Genomic DNA, 22,692 nt, shown 5'->3' with positions numbered 1-22,692 from the left:
GGGCGGGCTGCACTGGTGCGAGGCCACGGCTCGGCTTCACCGGGGGCTCCCAATCCCCCGTCCCAGCAAAGCTCCTCCTTGGAGATGCATGGAGCCCCTCGCACTGGCCTGGCACGCTCACCCACGTGCAACGGGACACCCCCGGCCGCGTCACGCTCTGCACCCTCACCCTGTGGCGCCGTGCAAAGCTCACACCGTCACTTGCGCGTGGACTTTGCACCAGCAGCCATGTGGCACGTGGGCTGGTCCCGTTGTTTTAGTGAACCGTGCACACGCTGTGCCGTTGCACGGGGGGCTCCAGCCTCGCACGGCCACATGAACGTGGCATGCCAGCCTTGCACCGCTACCTGACTGCAGTGCTCCAGCCTTGCACGGCCACCCGAGCGCTGCGTGCCAGCCTCGCAGTGTCACTAAGGGTGTTCCAGCTTTGCACAGCCACATGAACGCGGCGTGCCAGCCTCGCACCAGCACCTAAATGTGGTGTGTCAGCCTTGCACCATCACACAGGGGTGCTCTGGCCTCACACTGTGACATGGGGTGCACCAGCCTTGCACGGCCACATGAATACTGCGTGCCAGCCGCACGCTGTCGCATGGAGTGTTCTGGCCTCACACCGTCACCTGAATGCGGTGTGTCAGCCTTGCACCATCACAGGGGTGCCCCGGCCTCACACCGTCACACGGGGTGTTCCAGCCTCGCATGGCCACCCAAACGCTGCGTGCCAGCCTCGTGCCGTCACACGGAGGGTTCCAGCCTCACACCATCACCTGCATGCGGTGTGCCACCCCCGCGGTGTCACTCGGGGTGCTCCGGCCCTCCACGGCCACCCGGGTGCTGCGTGCCACCCTCGCGCTGTCACACGGAGGGTTCCAGCCTCACACCGTCACCTGAATGGCGTGTGTCAGATTTGCACCGTCACACGGAGGGCTCCATCCTCCCACGGCCACCCAAACCCTGCGCACCATCCTCCTGCCGTCACACGGAGGCTTCCAGCCCCACACCGTCGCCTGCATGCGGTGTGCCACCCCCGCGGTGTCACTCGGGGTGCTCCGGCCCTGCACGGCCACCGGGGCGCTGCGTGCCACCCTCGCGCTGTCACACGGAGGGTCCCATCCCCGCACCGTCACCGCAGCGCGGTGCCCGGTCCCGCACTCCCCCGGGGCCGCCCCCCCCCCCCCCCCTCAGCGCCGCCTTCCCGCCTCGCCCCGCACCGCCCCCCCCCCTCCCCCCGGCGAGCGCGCGCGTGGGCGGCGGCGCGCGCGCGCGCGCCCGTGGGGCGGGGGCGCGCGCGGGGAGGGCAGCTGAGGACAGGGGGGAGGGAGCGCGAGGCCGCGCCCGCCTCCGCCCCCCGCGTCTGGCGCGTCGGTCGGGCCCGGCCCGGCCCGGCCCCGGCGCCTCATTGTGCTTCGCCTCACGCCGGCCCAAGATGGCGGCGGCGCCGGAGAGCCCCGCGAGCCGCTAACGACAATAGAGGGAGGCGAGGGGAGCGGGCGCCCCCGTCGGCACCGGCCTCCCCTCCCCGCCTCTCCCGCCGCCGCCGCACCTCGCACACGCCCCCGGCCGGGCCCGGCCGCCACACCCCACCCCGGCCGGCCCCTCTAGCATGGTGCGGGGCCGCCGCCGCCTCCTCCTCCGGCTGCCGACATGGGCGAGAGGCTGGAGCTCCGGCTGAAGTCGCCCGTGGGAGCCGAGCCCGCCGTCTACCCCTGGCCGCTGCCCGTCTACGTGAGTATGGCCCCGGCCCGGCACCTGCCCCGCCGCCCTGTCAGCGCCCCCCGGGCCCGGCCGCCCCGCTCAAGCCCCGCGGGCCGCCGGCCCCAGCCCGCCTCCCCCGGCCCCTTCCCTTCCCCTGCTCAGCCCGCCCTGGTTCCCCCCCCCCCCCCCCCCCCCGAGCTCTTTCTGTCACTTGTTAATCAACGCGTTAATGCGGGTCCTTCCCGGGAGCGGGAGGAATTCGCCTTATTGATCCGGTAGCGCTTCCCCGGGCGAGCGCAGCCCCCGGCGCCGGGGGGTGAGGGGCTGCCGGGCTCCCCGGCCCGGGGGAGGGGGGGGCTGCTGCCCTCCGGGAAGTCAAATTCCCCCATTTCTTTTTATAATTGGTTGACTAAACTTAAGGGCGGGGAGGAGGAGGACTGGTTTAATGAAAAGTTTTCGTGTTTTCCCGAGCTCGGCTCGTGTAACCGGTTAATAACCGGAGCCGCTTGGAGCGGGGTGAAACCGAGAGGGTTTCCAGGCTGATAAATATCGCCTAAATTAGCGACGGGTGCTCGGGAGGGGACCCCTCTCCCCCCTCCCCCAAACCAGTCTCAGGAGTGGAAATAAACAGGGAAGAGGCGTTAATTGCGGGTAGGGGAGCGGGGCTTTGCCTCCGGAGCGAGCCGGGGGGGTCGGTGCTGCCGCCTGCCCCTGCCCGGAGGGTGCCCTTGGAGCTGCTCCCTGAGTTGGGCTGAGCAGAATTCAAGTCAGGTTTGTCAGTTGATGGCAGCCGTATTCCGCATGCTTTCAAATAAAATGTCACTTGTCCCTGTTTAGTGAACGTGAGCGGCGGTTTTTTTCCCCCAACTTGCCTGACTTTTTCCTGAGCCCTGAGCGAGCGATGTGTGACCTTGATAACAATGTCCCTGTTCGAATTAGTGAAAATCTCACGAGAGGCGAAAGGCTCGAAAGGGTTTGTTGGTGGTGGTTTTTTTTTTTTTTTGTACGTGTGTAGGGTTCGTGCCAATCTTTGAATGATTTTTCACCCTCTTTGTAGTACCTTTGAGAACAGTTTTGCAAAGGGGAAAAAAATCTCTCGATATATATATTTGACTTGGCCTGAGTCCTGTTGATTATTTCTTGCGTTTCAGGCTTTGCTCTCGTACGTGTGCTGCTTCACGGGGAGAACATGCTGGGACACACGGGCTGGGGTAGCTGATATTGCTGATATTGTTGCTCACTTGGCAATCGTAACGCGCTTGTGTGTGAATGATTAGAAATATATCACTTGTGGCAGGGGAGATGGCTGTGCGTTTGCGTCGGCTGCCTGCCTTTTGGTGCTGTTGCTGTATCTGTGGTTTCCAAAACATCCTCCATGTATGCTGGCGTGCTATTTTCATCAGCTGCTCCTGGAGCTGGAGCCTCCAGTACACACTGGTTAATGCAGCCTTTCCTGTTTGGGCAGCTCTGTCATTCGTGTGTGTGTTGGCGGGCGCGCGCTCTGCTTAAATTGACAGAAACTGAAAGTATAATGATGACCAGTTCAGTTTTCTTCATGTCGCCAAATATTAACTTGTGTCTCCAAGCGGCTTGCGTGAAGCATAGGTTAAAGATTACATAGGTTATGGATTAATCTGGAAGGAAGGAATGGCTTTGTGTTTATTCACAAAACTTCCTACAGGCTTAAAAAAAACCCCAAACAACACAACAAAAAAACAATCCCAAACCACAACACCCCCCACCCTTAAAATGTGTGTTTTAGTGCTGTTTGCAGCGTGGGAATTTGGGGTTTAGTTAATTTAGGAAAACTTGAGCAGCCGGTTCTGAAGATGGCAGAGTACATAGATTTTCTTTTCCAGTTAATCACAAATGCAATGGGCAGGGGTGCTTATCCATATGCGCTTTCTGCCTGTGTTAGGAAATACCGCAAAACCCGAACATCCTGCCATTAAACCGGCCTCTTTGCCTTGCAAATTTTTCCACGGTAACACAGAAGTGGATGGTTCATCTGGAGCCAATCAATATTCCGTCCTGCAGTTTTGGGGAGAAGATCACGCCGCGTATTAGAGAAGCGTGCGCTTGCGTGCGGGGGCATGCATGCATACACACACGCACGCCGCTCGCGGCTCTGGCCTTTGCAGCAGCAGCAGCTTGAACTCGGGAGCTTTAGAAATAAATCCTCCTCTCTGTACATGGCAGCGTTTGGCCTGCTGACATTGTACTCTGCTGAACTGTAGACTTTCTTTCCCTCGTTGGCTCAGCCTAGAGTTGGCAGCAGGCTATATGTACCGTTGTGGTTTTAGAGCTCTGCTCTGTTTGACGTAAGCAGAACATTTCTTAGTTTCACCACTCTTTTTGCTGCTTGGCTTCTAGGAAGCAAGGTGGGATACCTGTAGGGGGGGAAAATATACTTCAGGTAGTTTTATTTAGCAGCGTTCTTGCTGCTTCCTGTTGTGTGCTGTGAGATGTATTTTTCCAGAGAGAGCTGGAGAGAAAGGGGCAGGGAAGCTCACAGTCCTGGCTAATTATTTTTGGTGAGAGTGCCAGGAACGGCAAAGAATCATCTTTCCAAACATCAGAGGCTGAGTGGTATTGTAGACCTGCTGCTTGATGAGCGCCGCTGCGTGATGTAACCCCGCATTGAGTAACTTGGCTATTTTTATGCGCTTACTACATCTTAAATTAGCGGCGTTGGTGTTGCTGCGTAAAAGGCTAAGGATCTAATCTCTTGTATTAATGGTTGCCTGGATTAATAATGTGTCTCTTTATTGCAGGACTGCTGCTTATTTCATGTATAATAGGAAAAGTGGGGTCTCTTCAGACTGCTGAGTTTGCATAATAGCTCAGCTGACAAACTGGTGCTTGTTGGGATGCTAAAAGAGCCTGGGAGGGTGATGTGAAACATGTATTTCCCTACGAGTCTAATTAGGGCCGTGGGAGGAGAGAGCATTGGTGTTGCAGATACAGCCTCCCACTGGCTTACACACAAAACTGAAAGTATGACTCTTTCCCCCGCCTTCTGCTTTTCTCAAAGGAAAGGCCACGGTTTCCTAATGAATACATGGTGAGCAGTTCTGTCCCTAGCACACTGTGATGAGTAAGTTGAATAGTGCATGGTGAGTAATCTCTCCTCATGACTCACAAAATATTTTCTGATGTTGACCTCTGTTTTTATTAGTGCCCTGCTTAATCAGAGCTGAAGTGAGTTTATTCTTTTGTATGCCATTTAACTCCTTGACTCCCACATACCTGCCCCATTTTTTGCTTGCGTTAGGTTGTCGGAAACCTGGGATACTACCTTAAAAATTTTGATTTTCATATCGGGTGAGATACAGGCCTGGATAAAGGAAGTACTTTATGTGCTCAGATGGGTGAGCGAGCAGAGTTAGAGGATCTAGGTGGTCTTAAATAGGCTAATGCTGGTAGGGGATGGCATTTCTGGTCATACTTTAAGTATTGATATGCACAGCTTGGTACTTATTACTTAGATGGATTACTTAGATGTATCTGATGGCTACAAGGGGTGAAGTCCCCTTGTAGTTCTAAGACTTGCAGATGTTTAGGTTTATTCCAGAGAATTGTGCCTAAGTTGGCTCATTCTCTTGTCTCTGACTTTTACTGTAGTTAAGTCTGAATATTTATTAGGTTTGAACACAGAGATTTTTCATACTGTGATAAGTTCTGCCTAATCTGTACTTTGAACTCCTCTTGACAACAGTTGCTGCTTAAGGAGTCCCAGCCTACCGTGTGGGGGAAAAATAAGGTGTGTGGGGCGTGGTGTGTTGTTGTGTGTTTGGTTTTATTTTTTTTTTTTTTTTAATTATCTGGATCTGGTCTGGCACAGTTCTGCTGATACATCTCTGGCACCAGGGAGGGATTGCTTGCATACAGAACTGAGGAACAGGAGGCTTCAGAGCTGCTGAAGCTGATTATTGTCACCAAAATAGATGTTTGCTGAGCTGCACCCCGTTGCAACACACGCGTTTGTGAATGTGGAAGAGCCTGTTTTCTGGCAGCACGTGCATCAATAAGAGGACACTGTGGTTCATTTATCTCCTCTCCTTTAGGCTTGTGCTGAACGGGTTTGCAGTGTGATCAAAGTAAGTGTCAGTGACAAAGGGGGGACAGGGAGGCAGAGCCAGGTGATGAGAGGAGGGTGCGACTGGTGTTGACTTTGAGTGGCTTATGCTGTTGTGGCACTGCGTCCTTCACCCGGATGGCTGCAAATGACTTGCTGCTGTCATGTTAAATAGTGTGCAAGTCCTTTCAAGTTCCAGAATTAGACATCTGCCTGTCTTGCCTTGCTCTTTTCGCCTGGTAGGCCTTCCTGTTGTTTGCCTGCTGAATAGCATTCCCCCAAAAGATAACTGCAAACCTCTGTGTGTGTGTGGGGGGTTTGTGCGCCATGTTTTTCCCCTCCCTGTTTGACTTGTCAGGACTGGGCATTTGTGTTGTGATAGTGCTGGGAACTCCTTCTGCAGCCCAGGCTGCTGGCGGGCAAGCCAGCCCTTGACTCTGTCCCAGGGGAGACAGTCCTGGTTGTGCCATAGTGCACATCTTACCAGGGTGAGGTACCTCTGCCGTGAGCTGCTGAAGCTTAAGCCTCCAAATTAACAACTGTGATGATAAGTCTGGCTTGAATAATTCATTGATTTGTCTGTGTTCCTCCTCTTTGCTGCTGACTTCCCACTCAGCTGTAATGGCAAAAAATTCTTGTTGGCTAACAGGCTGTTGTCAGAGCATCATCCTGCAGCTGCTGGAGAGGTGTATGTGTGTCTGCTGCTGAGGAGTGATGGGTGTGAGCTTGAGAATACTGGACTTTGTACAGGTGGATGGGTGCAGAGTGTGTGTGTGTGTGTGTGTGTGGGTTTTCTTGTCTTTTTTTTTTTTCCTGTCTCCACTGGTTGGTGATAGAGCTGATACCATTCTGTCACCAAAGGAATGTGCTGTGCACGAAAAGCTCAAGGGCAGGCAGTGATAATGAAAATCGTAGCCCAGCAGGGAGTGTCACTTTTAAAATTAAAGATCAACGGTAGAGATGAATAACAAACCTTGTTTAGGAATCTAATGTCTTTTTTTTTTTTTGTGTCACTCAGCTTTACCGGGAATAGTTTTTCTGATGACTAGCTTTGACTTGTGAGACAGCAAGGTAGGTGTGGGAGCAGTTGCTGAAGTTGAGTGCCATGGCATGGTACCGTAAGATCAATTTAGGAAGATCCTAAATTGGTCCCTTTGGTGTTGCACCTAACCTGCTGGAGCTGCAGGCTGCTGCTGAGGGCTGCTCCTGTGCCTCCGTCCCCCCAGCCGCTTGTGCTTGCTCTTTGCCCTGCACAGCCCTTCCTTACTACATACCCCATTACACTCCAGTAGGATGAGCGGCTGGAAACCAGTTCCACGTTTTGCAGGTGCGTGGGGTTTTTCCCTTGGATCAGTTTGAGCTGGAGGGAGAAGGCGAGGTGCCCCTTCAGCCACTGTCCGCAGTTCCTCAGGGTGGTGGCAGCCCCTCTGTGGGGCTGCTGTGCAGCTGTGTGTGGGGCGGCTCTGTGAACTGGATCGCTGAAAATATCTGGGCTGGAAAAAAATGTTCCAGTGTTTTCACAGCCGGCCCCCCCTCCGCCCTGATCTGTAATCTGACTCATGCTGCCTTCCCAGGGCAGCCGTGCCGGTACAAAGGAGGGGGTGGCGAGCGGAGGAAACTGTGGAGCTAAATTTGCCAGGCAAAACCTCCTCACACCCTGAGTAATCGCCCAGAAATTCGGCAGTGGTGGCAGAGGTTAGGGGATTTTCTCTGATTTAATAGATGTTGTCGATGCAGCTTGTTGGGAAATGTTTGTGGGGATGACTAATTACTTACAGAAACTTCTCTAGTGAAGGAAAGGTTTGAAAACTTTAGCAGACTTCCGATTTCTCAACGCCCCTCTGCCATCCCCAGTTCTAAAAAAATTGGGAGAGTGAATAGTGTAAAACTGGGAAATAATTGATTCGGTCATTTCAGAAGTGCTCGGGTTTCTCTCCTGCCCAGCAGATAAACAGAAGCAAATGACAGAGTTGGCACAGTTGCATCATTTCTTCTGTACTTGTTTGCTCTCACGAATGCCAAAGGGGACCCACCAATGTGCTGTTGAGAGGTGAGGTGGCCTCACAAGGCGAGGAAGACCGTAACCGTACAGCGTTTAATTGCGCAGCACGTGGTTGTTGCAGAATAGCAGTTTTCTTCTGGGCTTTACCCTTTGAAGTGTAACTTGCCATGAGTGACAATTGGTACTTGTTCAGTTTTCAGACTGGCTTTTGTTCAAAGCTCTGACCCGTTGGATACAATATAAATCATGAGTTCAGTTAACGTACACTTTTTTCCCCTAGTATTTCTGTTTGAAAAGTAAAAGTTGTTCTCTTGTATTGCGTCTTAAGACCACAGTACTCTATATTTTTCATATAACTGAATTATCTGAAAGGTAACTGTTGAAAGACAGAGTAGCTGTTCAAGATTGCCTTTTTTTTCTTTTCCTTTTTTTCTATCAGCAGATGAGTGAGGATGAATGTTCCTGTCCTGGCCAGAGTTCCAGCTTGGGCAATTCAAATTTATCTGCCTAAAATTCACCCATCAGTTACAGTCGGACACAGTATTGAAAGCTTTTAGCATGCCAAGGGAAATCCATGCCACCACGTCCAACTTCAATTCTTGTCCTTCATGGCAGCCTTAATATATATGGAGACGATTATCCTTTCAAGTCTCAGATATGTGACTGAATTGTGTTTCTTCTGGGAATTTAGGCAAAATATCTTACTTCTTGGTATGCAAGATTTATGGGCAATTTAATCACCCTTCTCCCCAGACATCCATATGTCTACTTTTGTACTCTTCCTTCTTTCTTTTCTTCCTGTATACTGCCTTGCATTTTTTCTTCCTGCTTTGAGTTAACCTTTGACTATCTGATTAAGGCTTTTTACTGTAATGATCAAGACAAGGACCAGAGGTGGGGTGCCTTTTTCCCCTTAAAGTGTATTTATCACAGATAGATAATCATAAAGTGTCTCAACTTATTCAAAATATTTTTGCTTAATTTATTTTCTCCTTCCTAACAGAAGGATCCACGGAAGCAGGAGAAGTTCATATTAGGAATCATGAACATGATATATTTACTTTTGTAGTAATTATTAAAGATAATACAAAACTAACTCTGAAGAGGAACAAGAAATAAAACTGAGTATGTGATAATATTTGCCACACGCTGCTATAAGTATCAAATTGAGTGGGTACTATTTTTAGAGTATAGGAAGAAGGTGAGTAGATTTTACAGCAGGAAATGATGGCTTCATAGATATGAACAGAGCTATGAATAACGAAAAAGTTCCTGTTCTGAGTATTTTGTTTTGTTTCATTTCATGAGTGAATGAGAGTTTCCTGAAAATCTACGCTGAAAGAACTTTTCAGTGGTGGATGAAAAATCCAAGGAGCTACTGAAGACAGCTAAATGAAGCACTGGAAACTTCAAAAAAACCAAAACACTATGGAAATTTTTGAATAAGTTTCTTAGTAAAAGTTAATGGGGTTTAATACTGTTTGTGCAATTGAGAAATTTTCTTATATTATCTGTGTATTGTGAGGAGCAGTTTCCTGAGGTTTTGGCATTAATTTCTCATTTACTTCTTAGACCTCAGCAGTATTATTAATGTTTGACAGTATATACTCCTGAAATTCTAAAAGGTTTGAGCTTTTAAGGCTGCTTTTTCATTCCTCAGCTGGATTTCCATTGGGTTGCGGGTGATTCCCACTTGTTTGCCTGCTGGCAGCCAAGCCCTCCGGTACCGAGAGATCCGATGCTGGCCCAGGGCACCTCCGACCCACTGAAGCTGGGGACTGGAGTCTGCCTTGATCTCGTTTCGGCTTCCCTCCCTGCTTATTACAACAAATAGTCATTTGCAGTATATGAAGAGTATGTTGTAATATTGCAGGGTCATTTACAAGTCTTTAAAATGGAAGCTTTTAAAAATGGTTGGCACTTGGAAGTTCGTGTATGCTGTTCAGAATCTGTGCTGGGCGTAGCTTCTATCGCTGCTCTGCAGCGTGCGTTGAAGCGTATGGGGGGGAAAAACCATCACCATTCATATTCTTCTTTTGTACCACACAAACCACCTTTCTTTAGGGACTCAGTGGGTTTCAGAAAGAATGCAAAGTTTTATTGCGAACTTCTGATATGTAGAATATTTATGCGTGTTGAAGCAGGAGCAGAATTTCTGAGTTGTCCAAGACTGCGTATCTTTACAGCATGTGAAGTAGTTGTTTAAGGCAGTATTGTCCTACCAGTGGCCTGCAGAATGCTTCCCTTTGGCTGGTTTTCTATGCAGGAGGTGGGGATCAGCTGTTCAGACAGCAAATGCTGTCCAAAGAGCTGGACTGTGCCACGAGCTTCCTCCCTGCGCCCGCCAAGGATGCGGGAGGACTCTGGGCTGGAGAAAAAGATGGTATCCACTTGTGACAACAGCAATTTTTAGACCGGGTGTTCATTTCTACCAGCAGCCCTTTGTTTAGGTTTCACATAAAGGTTTGTTCCTGGCAGTAGGGGTGTATATGGCTGTTTTCTGCTTCCCCCACCTCTGCTGCAAGGGAGGATTATTTCTTTGTTAACACAGGCTGTGGTTCATGGTTATGTGAAAATTTAAACCGGTAAGTCTGCAAGTAGAAATAACTCTTGCCATCGAGGGAGGTGATTCTGCCCGTCTACTCTGCTCTCATGAGACCATATTTAGAACATTGTGTCCAGCTCTGGAGCCCTCAACATAAGAAGGACAAGGGCCTGTTGGAGCGGGGCCAGAGGAGACCATGGAGATGGTCTGAGGGCTGGAGCCCCTCTGCTGGGAGGACAGGCTGGAAGAGGTGGGGGGGTTCAGCCTGGAGAAGAGAAGGCTTCGGGGAGACCTGAGAGCCCCTTCCAGTGCCGAAAGGGGCTCCAGGAAAACTGGGGAGGGACTTTTTACAAGGGCATGTAGTGATAAAACAAGGGGTGATGGCTTCATACTGGGAGAGGGGAGATTTAGATTAGATATCAGGTAAAAATTTTTCACTATGAGAGTGGTGAGCCCCTGGTGCAGGTTGCCCTGAGAAGCTGTGGCTGCCTCATCCCTGGAGGTGTTCAAGGCCGGGTTGGAGCAACCTGGGCTGGGGGAGGTGTCCCTGCCCAGGACGGGGGGGGTAGAACTAGATGATCTTTAAAGTCCCTTCCAACCTAAACCTGTCTATGATCTCTGTCCACTTGCTGTTGTGTCTTAAGCTGCTCGCACCCTTGTAACAGTGTGTTTGTATACTGATGTGGTGAACTGGTCTGGTTGAAAGGTAACTAAGCCAAAAACACCAAAAAGGTTTAGTTTTAGCTTTGGCCTCCCCTGACTTCACTGTGTGCATGTGCAGGCGCTGCTGGCCCAAAGCAAGAGGTGGCTTTTGGGGAAGTGGTGGTGAGGCAGGTGGCTGTGTTCATGAAGCGTTTGTGAAAAGATGGTAGGGCTGCTTTATTGACTGGAGTGAAAGCCCACCAGTCCACTCTGTCCCAGGAGAACTAAACACTGGACACTTTTCGCGTACATATAGTGCGTCTCCATTCTCTGGGATCACTACAGCATCTGCGTGCTCCCTCCAGCTGTCCTATTGTGGGAACAGCTTCCAATTGCCTAAAACTTAACTGAAAAGGTGATAGGATATACTAGTGCAAGGTACTGTTTTACCAAAATAGTTGCACTCCCCTATATATTCCATTATAAACATTTTGGAATTTTTTTTTAACTAATCTGTCTTTTTGCATAATAGAACTACTTCTTACTTATGTCTGGGCTATGTCTGGTTTATGCGGACTAAAGCCGGCAGCTCATCCTGCTTTAACTGTCCCGTGTGGATGTTGCCTTACACACTCCTGCAGAGCAATTGCATGTTAATGTATTTATACAGCCCCTCCTACACACAATCATGGGAACCACGCGCTCTTGTGTTTGTGCAGTGTCTGCAGCCACAGTTGGAGATGCTATGTGGAAAGGCAAAACGGTTTTATTGTGGTTTTGGTAGCCACAATGAAAGTGCGAGTCCCTGTTGCGAAGAGATCCACAACTGTCTTGTCTACAAATTCTGGATCACCTGTACTCATTGTGTACGAGGATTACCCGAAGTAGTTCAGATTTTCTTTTCTAGTGCCTATTTCCTTTGTTAACTTGGTAGTTTGAGTTTATTTTGGATCTTGGGGCAAACTCTTTTCTTCTTAAAAAGTCCTTATGTAGCCGTTACGGAGGCCGTAATGCCCTTCATGTTTTCCATTTAGTTTTGCCTTTGACGGTAGTGTTGAAACTGCATCAAACTTGTCTGCTCCCTTGCTGTGGGGGAGATGGGCTTCAAAATGCAGTCATGGTAGCTCTTCCTTCCCTTGCTGCTTCTCTGAGGCTGGGAGGAAAAGAGTGGACACAAGCTGTTTGCTGCAGGAGATCTCTTTTTATATGTACTACTATGTATGTATACTTGTGAATGTCCTTATACTTTCTTGATGTAAGGGAACAACAGTAATTGGATGCTTCAAAGACAACTTTTGGTCCTCATCTCACTTGGGAAGAAGACTTGTGCTCTGGTTGTTGCTGTGGAAACTAAATGACACAATCTTGATTTGGGATAAAATCGGATAATATTAAACAAAGTCTAGCTATACGATATGAAATATTGCACAGAGCAGACTTTCCCTTTTCCTTACTCAAAGTGTTTCTGGCATTTGCGCATGAGGCAAAGACCTTAAAGTGCGAGGTGATGGAAGGTGCTGGCTGGCAGGACTGTGGAGCTTGAGATCTTTCCTCTTGTTCAGCTGGCCCGCAGGCGGCTCTTTGCCGCTGTAGCAGCTGGAAGTACTTTGGTTTCAGCTTTTCATAGGCTCTTGTCATCCACCGTTTGCAGGTGTATGGAATGTGGACATGCTCTGGACATTGAAGCTGTACTGGTGAATCTTTCTAGACAGGGTGTAAATTAAGTGAAACCCTGGGAGAGGAGGAACGCAAACTTCTGACAGGCTGCAGGCAGTGGTTTTGAGAGGGCATCCATGTGCCGTGCAGAACACGGCTGGATGCTTTCCTGGATCCTGTGGGGAAGCTGCAGCTGCAGTAGCTCACATTGCCTTTCTTGGTGTCTAGAGAAATGCTTATCATCCGCCACAGATGGAGGAAACCTAGGGGACATTAGAGGCACTTGTCCCACTAGTCTTCTGCAAGATTGATTGCCTTTTCCTAATCCATCTTTTTGATCTGTGCTAACCATCTTGTCTCCAGCTGTAACATCCTCTGCTTTGGATTTATGGACCACCGCCTGGGGAGAGAGCTGCCACTGCAGGCAACCAAGCTGTTCTTCAAAACCAGGGGCAGGGAGACTGACCTCTTTTGTTTTGTGAGTTAAATAGACCAGTTGCAGATCAGAATTTGGCAAATCAAAATGCCTTCTGTTAATACATGAGTGGAATCAGTGTTTAGTACTTGGGAGCCAGTGTTAGATGGTTGGTGTTGGAAGTAGAACGGTATCTAAAGGCAATCACGAAAAGGTACAGGAGTGTTGCCATTGATTCATTTTCCCCTAGATTGTTTCAGGTTTTGTTTTCTCTGAATTGTTTGGGTTCATCCGGTGGAGAGTGAAAAGCTTGTAGGAGATCTCTTCCTTCTGCTTTGTGAATGCTTGACCACAGCTTGTTTGCACATTTCTGAAGAGCTGCTTTGGTCACCTAGCCTGTTTTGGGGGGAGGAAGTGTGGTCTAGTGAGTCAAACGCTAAACTGGCTCTGCAAAGGTAAGAATTGCTTTTGCTGTGGGACAGTTTAGTCCTGGGCAGTCAGTGCTGTGCACAAAAATGTTCCTATCTATCGAGAGGAGATAAGGGGTCTTAATGTTCTGTGTATGATGCTTTAAGAGCTGTTGACTGAGCTATATTTCTTTTTTTTGAGACCACATCCAGATTTTTCAAACCATTTATTCTCCACTCAGGTTTGGGCTTTTTGCTGCCTTTACTGTGTAGGCTGATCAGATCTCACAAGGATCCCGCTTTGCATGTGGGGAAATAAAGTTTAGAAAAATACAGTGTTCACCTCTGAGCCCCAGCTTACGCTTATCCCCAAGGATAAGCATAGTTTCATAAGAAGGACCTAAATATGAAAAGATGTGAATTTGGAACAACACTAGGGTGTTGTTCCTTGCTTCAGGCGCTGACGGCTGCCCAATTTAATTGAACATGTTCTTTGTGTTTGAGGAAGAAACATATAACGTTTAAATCTGTTGCTTTAGGTGAGGGATTCACTTTAGCCTACGAATTGTTGCAGTGCGAGATAACTACTCCTGTACTAATACACCTGAGCTTCTAGGAGACAGGACTGGAATACAGAATTGTATCAAAATAACACCATTAAGTTATCCTAAGGGACATTAACTTGAAAAAATAATGTAACCAAACCAGCCATTCTTGGTGAAAGAGTGTGTAGTGCTTTGTATTCAGCGTGAATTCGGAGCCTTGGTAACAGCTAGCTTGTGTTGTGGCAAAAATGTAACAAATGTTTATTTTCACTTTCTCTAGCTCTTGTAGAGTGTGCTACAAAATCTTTGGTTCAGCACTGTTTTTATTAGAAATTTGGTGCTTTGTAGAGCAAAGTTATGTATGGATAACTGAAATGTGCCTGGTACTGTTCATGTGTTGTATAGTATGATTTGGAGTCCTTTGGTTTTCTACTGTGTTACAGTAATATCTGTGATTACTACTGAGAACTTGTAAGTTCTGGTCATATTAATGAGTTTGTTAACCCAAGTTAAAAAAAAAGAGTATGTGATTATAGAAAATTATAATGATTGCTGAAAGAGCCTTTGGGCAGTCTCTTATTTAGCTTTTAAAAACATGTGTAGGGCTGCTTATATCTGCAAGATACAAAATGTCTTTTGTCCAAAGAGGGCTAGCAGACTCCATTGAAGCTTGCAGAAGGATTCATTATCCTTTTTTTAAATTTTTTTTATTTCTCTTTTTCCCCCCTCTGTAATCATAGAGCTGAGCCTAAACTGCAGGGAAAGGTCCTAACGGAGAGGAAACTTTTGGAGAAGAGGTGAAGGGAAAGATCAGACTCTTAAAAATTGCTCGATGGCCGAACCTCCGTGCCCTAAAGGGCAAAACCGCTTATGCGGCTTTTTGATGTCTGTAGGACCGTGTCTGCTTGGCACGGTGTGTAAGCAGGAGTCGTGCGTGCTGGTAGGGCTTCTGGGCACTGGTGTACTAAGAGTAATAGCAGTGGGTGTGTTTCTGGCTTCAAACTCCAACTCCTGTGATTAGAGTTGTAGTAACATGCGGATGGAGAAATCTGTTGTAAGAATTGGAACTGTGAAGCTGTTTGGTCGTGCTGGCTGAAACTGTTCTCCGCTGTTTTCCATAGAAAATTGGATTCTCTTATAAGTGACTTTTGAAAAAAGTGCCTGCTTTCTTTCCATTATTTCTCCAATGAAATGTCCTGGCAAAACTATTGAATTTTCTCTGGGAGCTCACGTTTCAATTTCAAGTTGAACATTTAGGTGGAAAATAAGAACCCTTATAAAGTTCAGCTGGAGAGAACTGACTGCAATAACTAACTTCTAACGTATGTTTAGTTTGTTTTCTTAATAAATTTGTTATGAATAGCTTTGGGCATTCTCCATAATTACTATAGACTGCAACTTTTTACTTTAAATACTTAGTGCACAGGCCGCATTAAAGAGATAAGGTCTTGTCTCATGAAATAGCTTCCATTTATGAGGCCCAGAAGGGCCTCTCAAACTACATAAATACAAGATCGTTGCAGAAGTACAGCCAGGCCAACGAGCAGCACGTAGTGTGCTTCACATCAGTGTGCAGGGGAGGAGGGAGGGAGGGAGGGAGAAGAGCCTGGAGCACAGTTGGAGGATGAATGGAACTCCTCTTCGTGACAGAGAGTACCGTGGCATCATCTCGTGACTGCGAACAGAACAGATATGCTTCTTGAGACTCGTCCAAAAGGCTTCTGCACAGTGTATTTCATGATTGATAGCCAGCCTGTTTGTAGGAGGCTCTTTACCAGGCTATTTAACTGACGAAGCATTGAGAGTACGGACGCGGATGCAGCGGAAAGCCGTGCTCTCACGGATGACTGTCTGCCCAAGTGTAACACAACGTGCTCATATAAAGTGCCTGCTCCAGAGGTGTAGCTGGCGTGCTGGTGTGGGCCACTCCAGCCTGAAAAAGCAAAAATAGTAGATGTCTGAATTTGAGAAGCTTCAGGCCATCTTTGAGTGCACCGGGTTGTGTGTTGGCCGAGTCGGGGGTGTGAGGTGTGTCAGACTGCTGAGATTGCATCAGAGCCGTCGGGAATTGCCGGCGGTCCCTCCCGACCTGCTTGTTTCAGTGTCCATCCACTGGGTCTGTAAAAGGATCTGGGTTAAAACCGCTGCATGGAGCTCAGTTGCGTGTCTGGCCAAAACCAGTGCATCTGCTTGAAAGGCTGATGGGCAGAGGCTGGTGCTGGTCGGAGTGGAGCCTGTGGTTTTGGGGAGGTTTCTATTCCACTTGCCTTTGGAGTTGCTAAAGACTCTCTATCAGTGTCATAAACAATTGCATGAATACAGATGTGGTGGCTGGTTCTTTTTAATGTCTGTTCTTATTAAATCTTACAACCATAATATTGAAAAGGGACCAAATGTGTTCTCTAAAGACAGGGAAACCACTCTGTATTTCCTTTAGATCTTTTCCCCCCCATCCTTCCCCATTTTCCACGGCCGCCTCTGCTTTGAAGAAATGATAGATCATCTCTGATTTTGTTTGCAAGACTTGCATGAGATCTTGGGACCTTTTCTACCCAGACAAAGTATCTTAGTTATAGACTATAGTAAACCTGGTAAGTGTTTCAACATGAGAAGTTTAGCAGCAGTAAATGTGGAACTGTTTTCAACTTCATTATTCCTCGATAATGACACAAACTAAACTCAGAAAGGCCCCTTCTGGCTGGAGTTTCCACTTGAGGTTGTGTTAATAAAACCACTTGCTTAAATTGGATGATCTGTAGTTGTAGATGTTTATTGTGGATTTTTTTTTTTATTTATTTTTCAGGTTTTAACCCAAGACAAATGAATCTGTTAATTAAGCAATTTTGGTCGTTTATAGGGGTGTTTTCATAAAGAGCTATAGGACAAGGGGTTCCTCCCTGTGTTCTGCTAGCACTGTAACTGTCCAAAACCATCAATGAAGAATATAACTTCTTCAGAGAAAACGGTTATGCCAGAACAAGCATGAATTCACTTTTCCGGTATAATGTGCTTATGTTGATAAAGCACATTCTTACTATAGAGGAACACAGTTTACTGGAAGAGCTAGATCAGCCCAAGGGGTTTCTACTGTGATAATTCTGCGTGTAGCGAAAGGTGAAAATTTATAGGGGATGTTTATGGATGAGCTGACTGTCTTGGGTTATTTTTATACTTTGCAGATAAGAAATGAAAAGAAAGAAAAGTCCTCCTCCTGTATGCTTTTTCTTCTTTGATATGTGCACTGGGAGTCGGGAGCAGGTTTTAGTTGTGTTGCTTCCCTGTTTCTAGGCCAAGATTTATCAATAGAACTACTTCCCTGACATTTCCCATCTTAAATCGGGGTGACTGGTTATTGGTGCTGTTGGTTTCTGTTGGATTTGGGCTGTCCCAGTCCAGGCCCTGAGCAAACGAACACCACAGACGGTAGGAAGCGCGACCCCAGATGGGTGCTGTGTGCCGTACTTGGGGTGTTTGCGTAGTGTCGGCACATTGGTGGGAAACATGACCAAGGTGCCGCTTGGCTTCTAGGCCATGGTGTGTTCAATCCCAAATGTCCCCACTACTTTTACATTGGCTGTTTCTCCTTTTTTTTGAGATTATAACTGTAAAGTTTTGGTTTTCTTTAGTTAGTCTCATGTGACTTCTAGATATGGGGTTAAACTTTTGCATTCTGAAAATAAACGGTTTTCCTAGTAAAATAGGAAGTCTCCCTTCCTACCTTTACTGTAACAGACTTCAGAAATATTTGCTTTTGTTTCTGTCCCTCTCAGTCATGAGATTTTTATCCAGGTATCTAAAGGGCTGTGTGGAAGTTTCTTGGAATGAGAACTTCTACAAGACTGGTTGATCTGGAGTGTATAAACTGGTTAGACAAGAGGAAATGTTTCCTCATGCAAATAGGAAAGCTGTGATACTGATGGAAAAGCTTCTGTTTGACTTATAACATGTCCTCCCATGTCCTGAGGAAATAGAAATAGTCCCAGCAGTTTTCCGTCATCTGTCCATTAGTGTTTCTCTTCTTCCATTCCCTCTGTTCCCCTGTCCCCCATCCTCTGGTTTCCGTGGACCCTTTGCTATAGAATTTCCCACTGATAACTCTGTAGAAATCACATCTCTGCATCAGAAGACAAGGGAAATTATTTGAGAGAGTGTCACGCCTTTACACTTCTGACTCTGGAATGTCCTTAGATACTGGACTCCTAATTAAAAGGTCAAAGCCACTTTAAGAAACAAATATCTAAATATAACCTCAGCTTTGTGCAGATGGACTCTGGTAGCTAAGGCTTCACAAGATGGATACAACAATACATAGAGGAGCTCCTGTAACTTCCCTAAAGTAGAATTTTTTGTAGCACGGTGCATGTACATGCAGCCGCAAGGGCGTTGTTGGCATGAATGGCTCGCTAAACTCACTCGTGCTTCTGTTGCTTCTGAGTAAACTCCCAAATTAAAGGCAACAAACATCTGTGCCTCACAGTGTGTACTTTTGATGCACAAGTTTTATTGTGTTTTGTGGATGTCTCTTGTTTTTTCAGTTCATGAAAAAGTCTGCATATTCAGGCCTCCATTTCTTTTTTGTGTGCTGTGAGGTGGGTTTTTTTCCTACACTGATACCCACTCCTGCTGTTTATTTGATGCTTTACTTTAGAAAGCCATTCAGTGTGCTAGAATCTTAGCGCCCATATGGAGATGTGAGCACGTACCAGATGCTGGGGCGATGAAATCAGCTGTTCATTGTGGAACTTGCAGTCAAGTACCTACTGCATACCAATAATCCTCAAGGGTATCAGCTACACAATTCCTGATTTCAGAAAATGTCAAAGAAATAAGTAGAGTGACAGTTCCTTCATGTAAATCTTCTGCTAGTCCATAGAAAAAAATTATTTCCTTAAGCCTTTTTTTTTCTTAGAGGGCTCATTTTGATGGGTTTAATGGCCTGGGTGGCAATCAAAGACTCCTTTCCTCATATGCTTGCCATCTATATTCTTAAAAAGATTGTGATTCCTGTAATCTTCTGAAAAACAGGACACCTGATATCTCTTTGAAAACATTTTTTCTCTTCTTTTTATTTCAGGACAAACACCATGATGCTGCTCACGAAATTATTGAGACAATTCGGTAAGTGTTCAGTGCAGACGTGGCTAGAAGCCTTTGCTGCGTCTTACTGCATCTTGGTGAGTGGATGTCTTGAGACAAGATATAAAGGAGGGCAGCAGTTAGAATTCTAATCTAGCAGCTTTAAATTATTACCCAAGCAGAATTGACATTGTTGCAATACAAATCTCCCTGTCAAACAGTTTTTTGAACTTGCCATATTCTGTTCTCTTTTGACCAGAATTAAAAACGAGTGGTGATATTCAACCTTTGGTGCTGCTTATAATGAAGATTACAATGCTTCAAAGCAGCTCTGCTTCAGTAACCAGAGACAGCAGTCTGTTTTTGATCTTTAGAGAAGCAAGGTTAAGAAAACATCGCTGGCATGATGTGTTAGGTTCTGGTCTTGCATATCCTCTTCCCCAGCCTCTCCCTTTCCCCTTGCTGCTGTGATGTTGCAGCGTTGTCAGCATTTGCATTATTTGGGAATGATGTCCCTATTAGCTTGCCTCTTAATTCTGCTGGTAGAGTTGGACCAACGTGGGGAAAATGTGAGGATAAAGGTGAAAGGCAAATACGAAGTGTAGGAAGTCTGAACATTTCCCAACACAGGCCGTGGTTATGACATGGCTTGCTGTTATTTCAGCAGGGTTAGGAGGTGACTTGCTGTCGAACTTTTATTAAATGCTAACACAAACTCCCCAAAACACAAACTCCCCAAACACCTGAGGCATGCTAATGTGGTATCCACATTAGATTGTTTAAAAGCTGTTATCTGTTTTAGACCCTTACCATACAGGCTTCCCTTGTCTGAGCGCCATATCTGGTGCAGATACGGGTGAGGTACCAAGAAGGGTGTTTGGTCGGCATAGCCACCTGAGCTTGAAATTTGGTCAGTCACCAAAGGAAAAAGCCTAGGAAAAGGCAGTGAGCCCTTTTTGCTCCCAGCATGGGTGTCAGAGCCAAGTGCTTGCATGGTAGGGTAGATAATATCACTTATATACGTGAAATCATAGCACTGTCTCATGGGCTCTAGCCCCTATCCCCACCACAGACAAGAATCTTTCTTATAAATTTCTTTTTCTAACTACAAAACCTTGACACAGGATGCAGTGCCACTGCTGCTTCCAGTTCATTTCTGCTGACGTTGGTAAGATTCCATGCCTTGGGAACTTGGGGCATCATTTGTCAGTATGGTTATGGAGAAGCTCTTTCCTGAAGGGATTTAAGCAGACGTGTTGCTCAAAGTGATTGCCGGAGTCCTCAGTGCTAGTGCTTTCTGTGCTGCGCCGGCTGAAGGCAAGGGGAAAACTGTGTTAGAAAGCAGTTGGGCCAAAGTAATATTTCACAACTGTGTTTTAAGCGTGATTGCAGTGCAAACAGTGTGTTAGAAGGCTTTTGTGCTGCCTTTGCCTGCCTTGTGCAAAGTGACCGCAGTGCGGTTATGAAAGTGGTGGGTAGAAGAATGCAAAGAAGTATTTGTCTCTTCAAGGCAGTGGTAAACAGCTGTTGACTGTCCATTTCTCTAATCTAAGAGAAAAAATTTGCAGATATCTGCCTCCTGACATTTTTAGGGAGATGGGAGATATTAATCAGAAGAGTCAGCCATAGATGTAGAAGTTCTGTTTTTTACTTGCTTATATATTTATTTGATAAGAGCGTATCAGCCAGAAAGATCCAGAATTGTTGGATTTTGAGTATTTTTTTCCCCCATTTTAAAAGTGAAGCATCCATCAAGGTGCAAGAAGAAAAAACTCCGCCATTCCTATTGGAATTCATCCTGTGATATGCTCTGAGGATTTTTGATGATGATAGCGCTTTCCCTTTTTGATACTTTTGGAGGAAGGCATGTGCAAAGCTTATATGGCTGTTAAGTTGTCGTGGAAAGGAATTGATCTTCCTGCATTCCAAGAGTGAAGATCTCTTTTCTGAGATGCCATTGTCAGATGCTCTGCGAGATGGGGTGTGCTCGCCATTTCTAATGGTGACAACACATAGGGCTTTGTTAACTCAGCGGGTCAAAAGGATCTTTTCTCAAAATGACTTTTCAAAATCTATTTTGGTTTGGGTCATGTGAGGTGAGGAGCAGTTTAGAGCACTACCCAGAGGAGAATATCCTTGGGGTGAATGGTTGGGGGGCATTGTTTTGAGGTGCTGTAGGAAATGTCTTCTCCATATTCAGCTTTGTCAAAGGTTGTTACAGTATCAGAATTCTTTCAAATTTTTGCACTTCTGCATTACGTTTTATGTTAGATTCGCATCAGCCATGGCTTTGAGTATTTTTAGACACATTGAATACGTTTATCACCTCGTTTTGAAGTTGTGCCATTTCAAGAGCTTTATACTACTGTCAATGGCAACGGGCACCTTACTGTTTCTTCAATACAAATGTGAACTATTGCAGCTTTGCAATTAGCATTTTGTGATGTCTGCCTTACTCTTAACAATATTGTGATCTTTCAGGTCTGCCGCAGTACACTGTCTTAACATATAGCAGTGCCAGTCTAGAACTGAGACAGACTGCCTTATTATACTTAATTGGAGATGTTTTTATTCATTCTTTCTTCTCTCATTCCAGGTGGGTCTGTGAAGAAATCCCAGATCTCAAGCTTGCTATGGAAAACTACGTTTTAATTGACTATGATACAAAAAGGTGAGAGGAATATTTTATTTCCCACCAGGAGCACAGGCCAGCACAGTTTATAGTGAGTCAGTTTGTAACTGGTTATTCTTAGACACTATTAACTGAAGTTTTCTTTTAGAACTGGCTTCAGACTCTGCAGAGTTATTTTGGTAGGAAATGTGTAACAGCAATATTGGCAAAGGCTGTTGGATTAAGGACATAATTGGAAACTCCACACAACAGAAAGTTGAGCTCTGGTGTACGTTGGAATTACTCACTCCGAAACAATGATCGGTATCTGCGCTGTTGGACTGCATCCAGTCTTAGGAATCTGAATGGCACTGAGGTTTCTACTTTTGTAGTAACTAAGAATTCCTGTTTAGAAAGTGGCATGCCCGAGCTGCCTGTCAGCACCACGTCCTCCGCCTGCCCTGTCTGTGGGACGTTAACCTTCCCCATCCCTCCTCTGGGTAGGATTCAGTGCAAGTGGTTTGCTGTTTAAGTGGGGGGCTAAATTAAAAAGGCAAACTATTCATACCGCTCTTCTGGGCAGTTAGAAGTCATTTTAAGATGCTTGTAGTTACATGTGAACACTACAGCTTAAAATTAACATGTGTGGCGTTCACCTTGCGGCTGGGAGAGGCAGGCACGGCTGCGGTCTGTCTGTGGAGAGGTTTGAGGTTCTGGGTGTTGACTTGGCTGTACTGAGACTGAGATGACCCTCAAGCTGCAGTTTACAAAAACCTCCTTTGGTGCTTTCATAGCAAAGACTGAATTTGTTCAAGTCCACAGCCAGACTAAACTTTTAGAAGGAAGTTTACAGATGAAACTGCATTGTTGTAATTAATCACTGGCTATTGTGTTGAGTACCAGATGATTGTATCATGATCTGCTTAAGGTATTGCTTCCTCCTCTCTTAATATTTTTTGAATTGTTTCATTGCAAGACTTGGTAGTCCCTCTCTTTCTCCTGAAAATTTCAAAAGGAGAA

At 46.5% G+C, this 22,692-nt stretch overlaps 1 protein-coding gene across 1 annotated transcript in view; it reads left to right on the top strand.

Annotated features, from left to right (window-relative positions):
- Positions 1–1,644: 1,644 nt before the first annotated feature.
- The window catches only part of DOT1L (DOT1 like histone lysine methyltransferase), a gene marked incomplete at its 5' end in the record, with an annotated part of 71,772 nt that continues 50,724 nt past the window's right edge, over positions 1,645–22,692 (top strand). The window contains 3 exons of the mRNA XM_082495366.1: positions 1,645–1,725; positions 19,060–19,103; positions 21,658–21,732. Of these exons, the coding sequence (XP_082351492.1) occupies positions 1,645–1,725; positions 19,060–19,103; positions 21,658–21,732 (200 nt within the window). The remainder of the gene's footprint in view (positions 1,726–19,059; positions 19,104–21,657; positions 21,733–22,692) is intronic.

This window comes from Vanellus vanellus (genome assembly GCF_965231255.1).
Source record: "Vanellus vanellus genome assembly, chromosome: 25".
NCBI lineage: Eukaryota > Metazoa > Chordata > Aves > Charadriiformes > Charadriidae > Vanellus > Vanellus vanellus.
The sequence above is the reverse complement of the archived record's forward strand: the minus strand, read 5'-3'. Positions and strand labels throughout refer to the sequence as shown.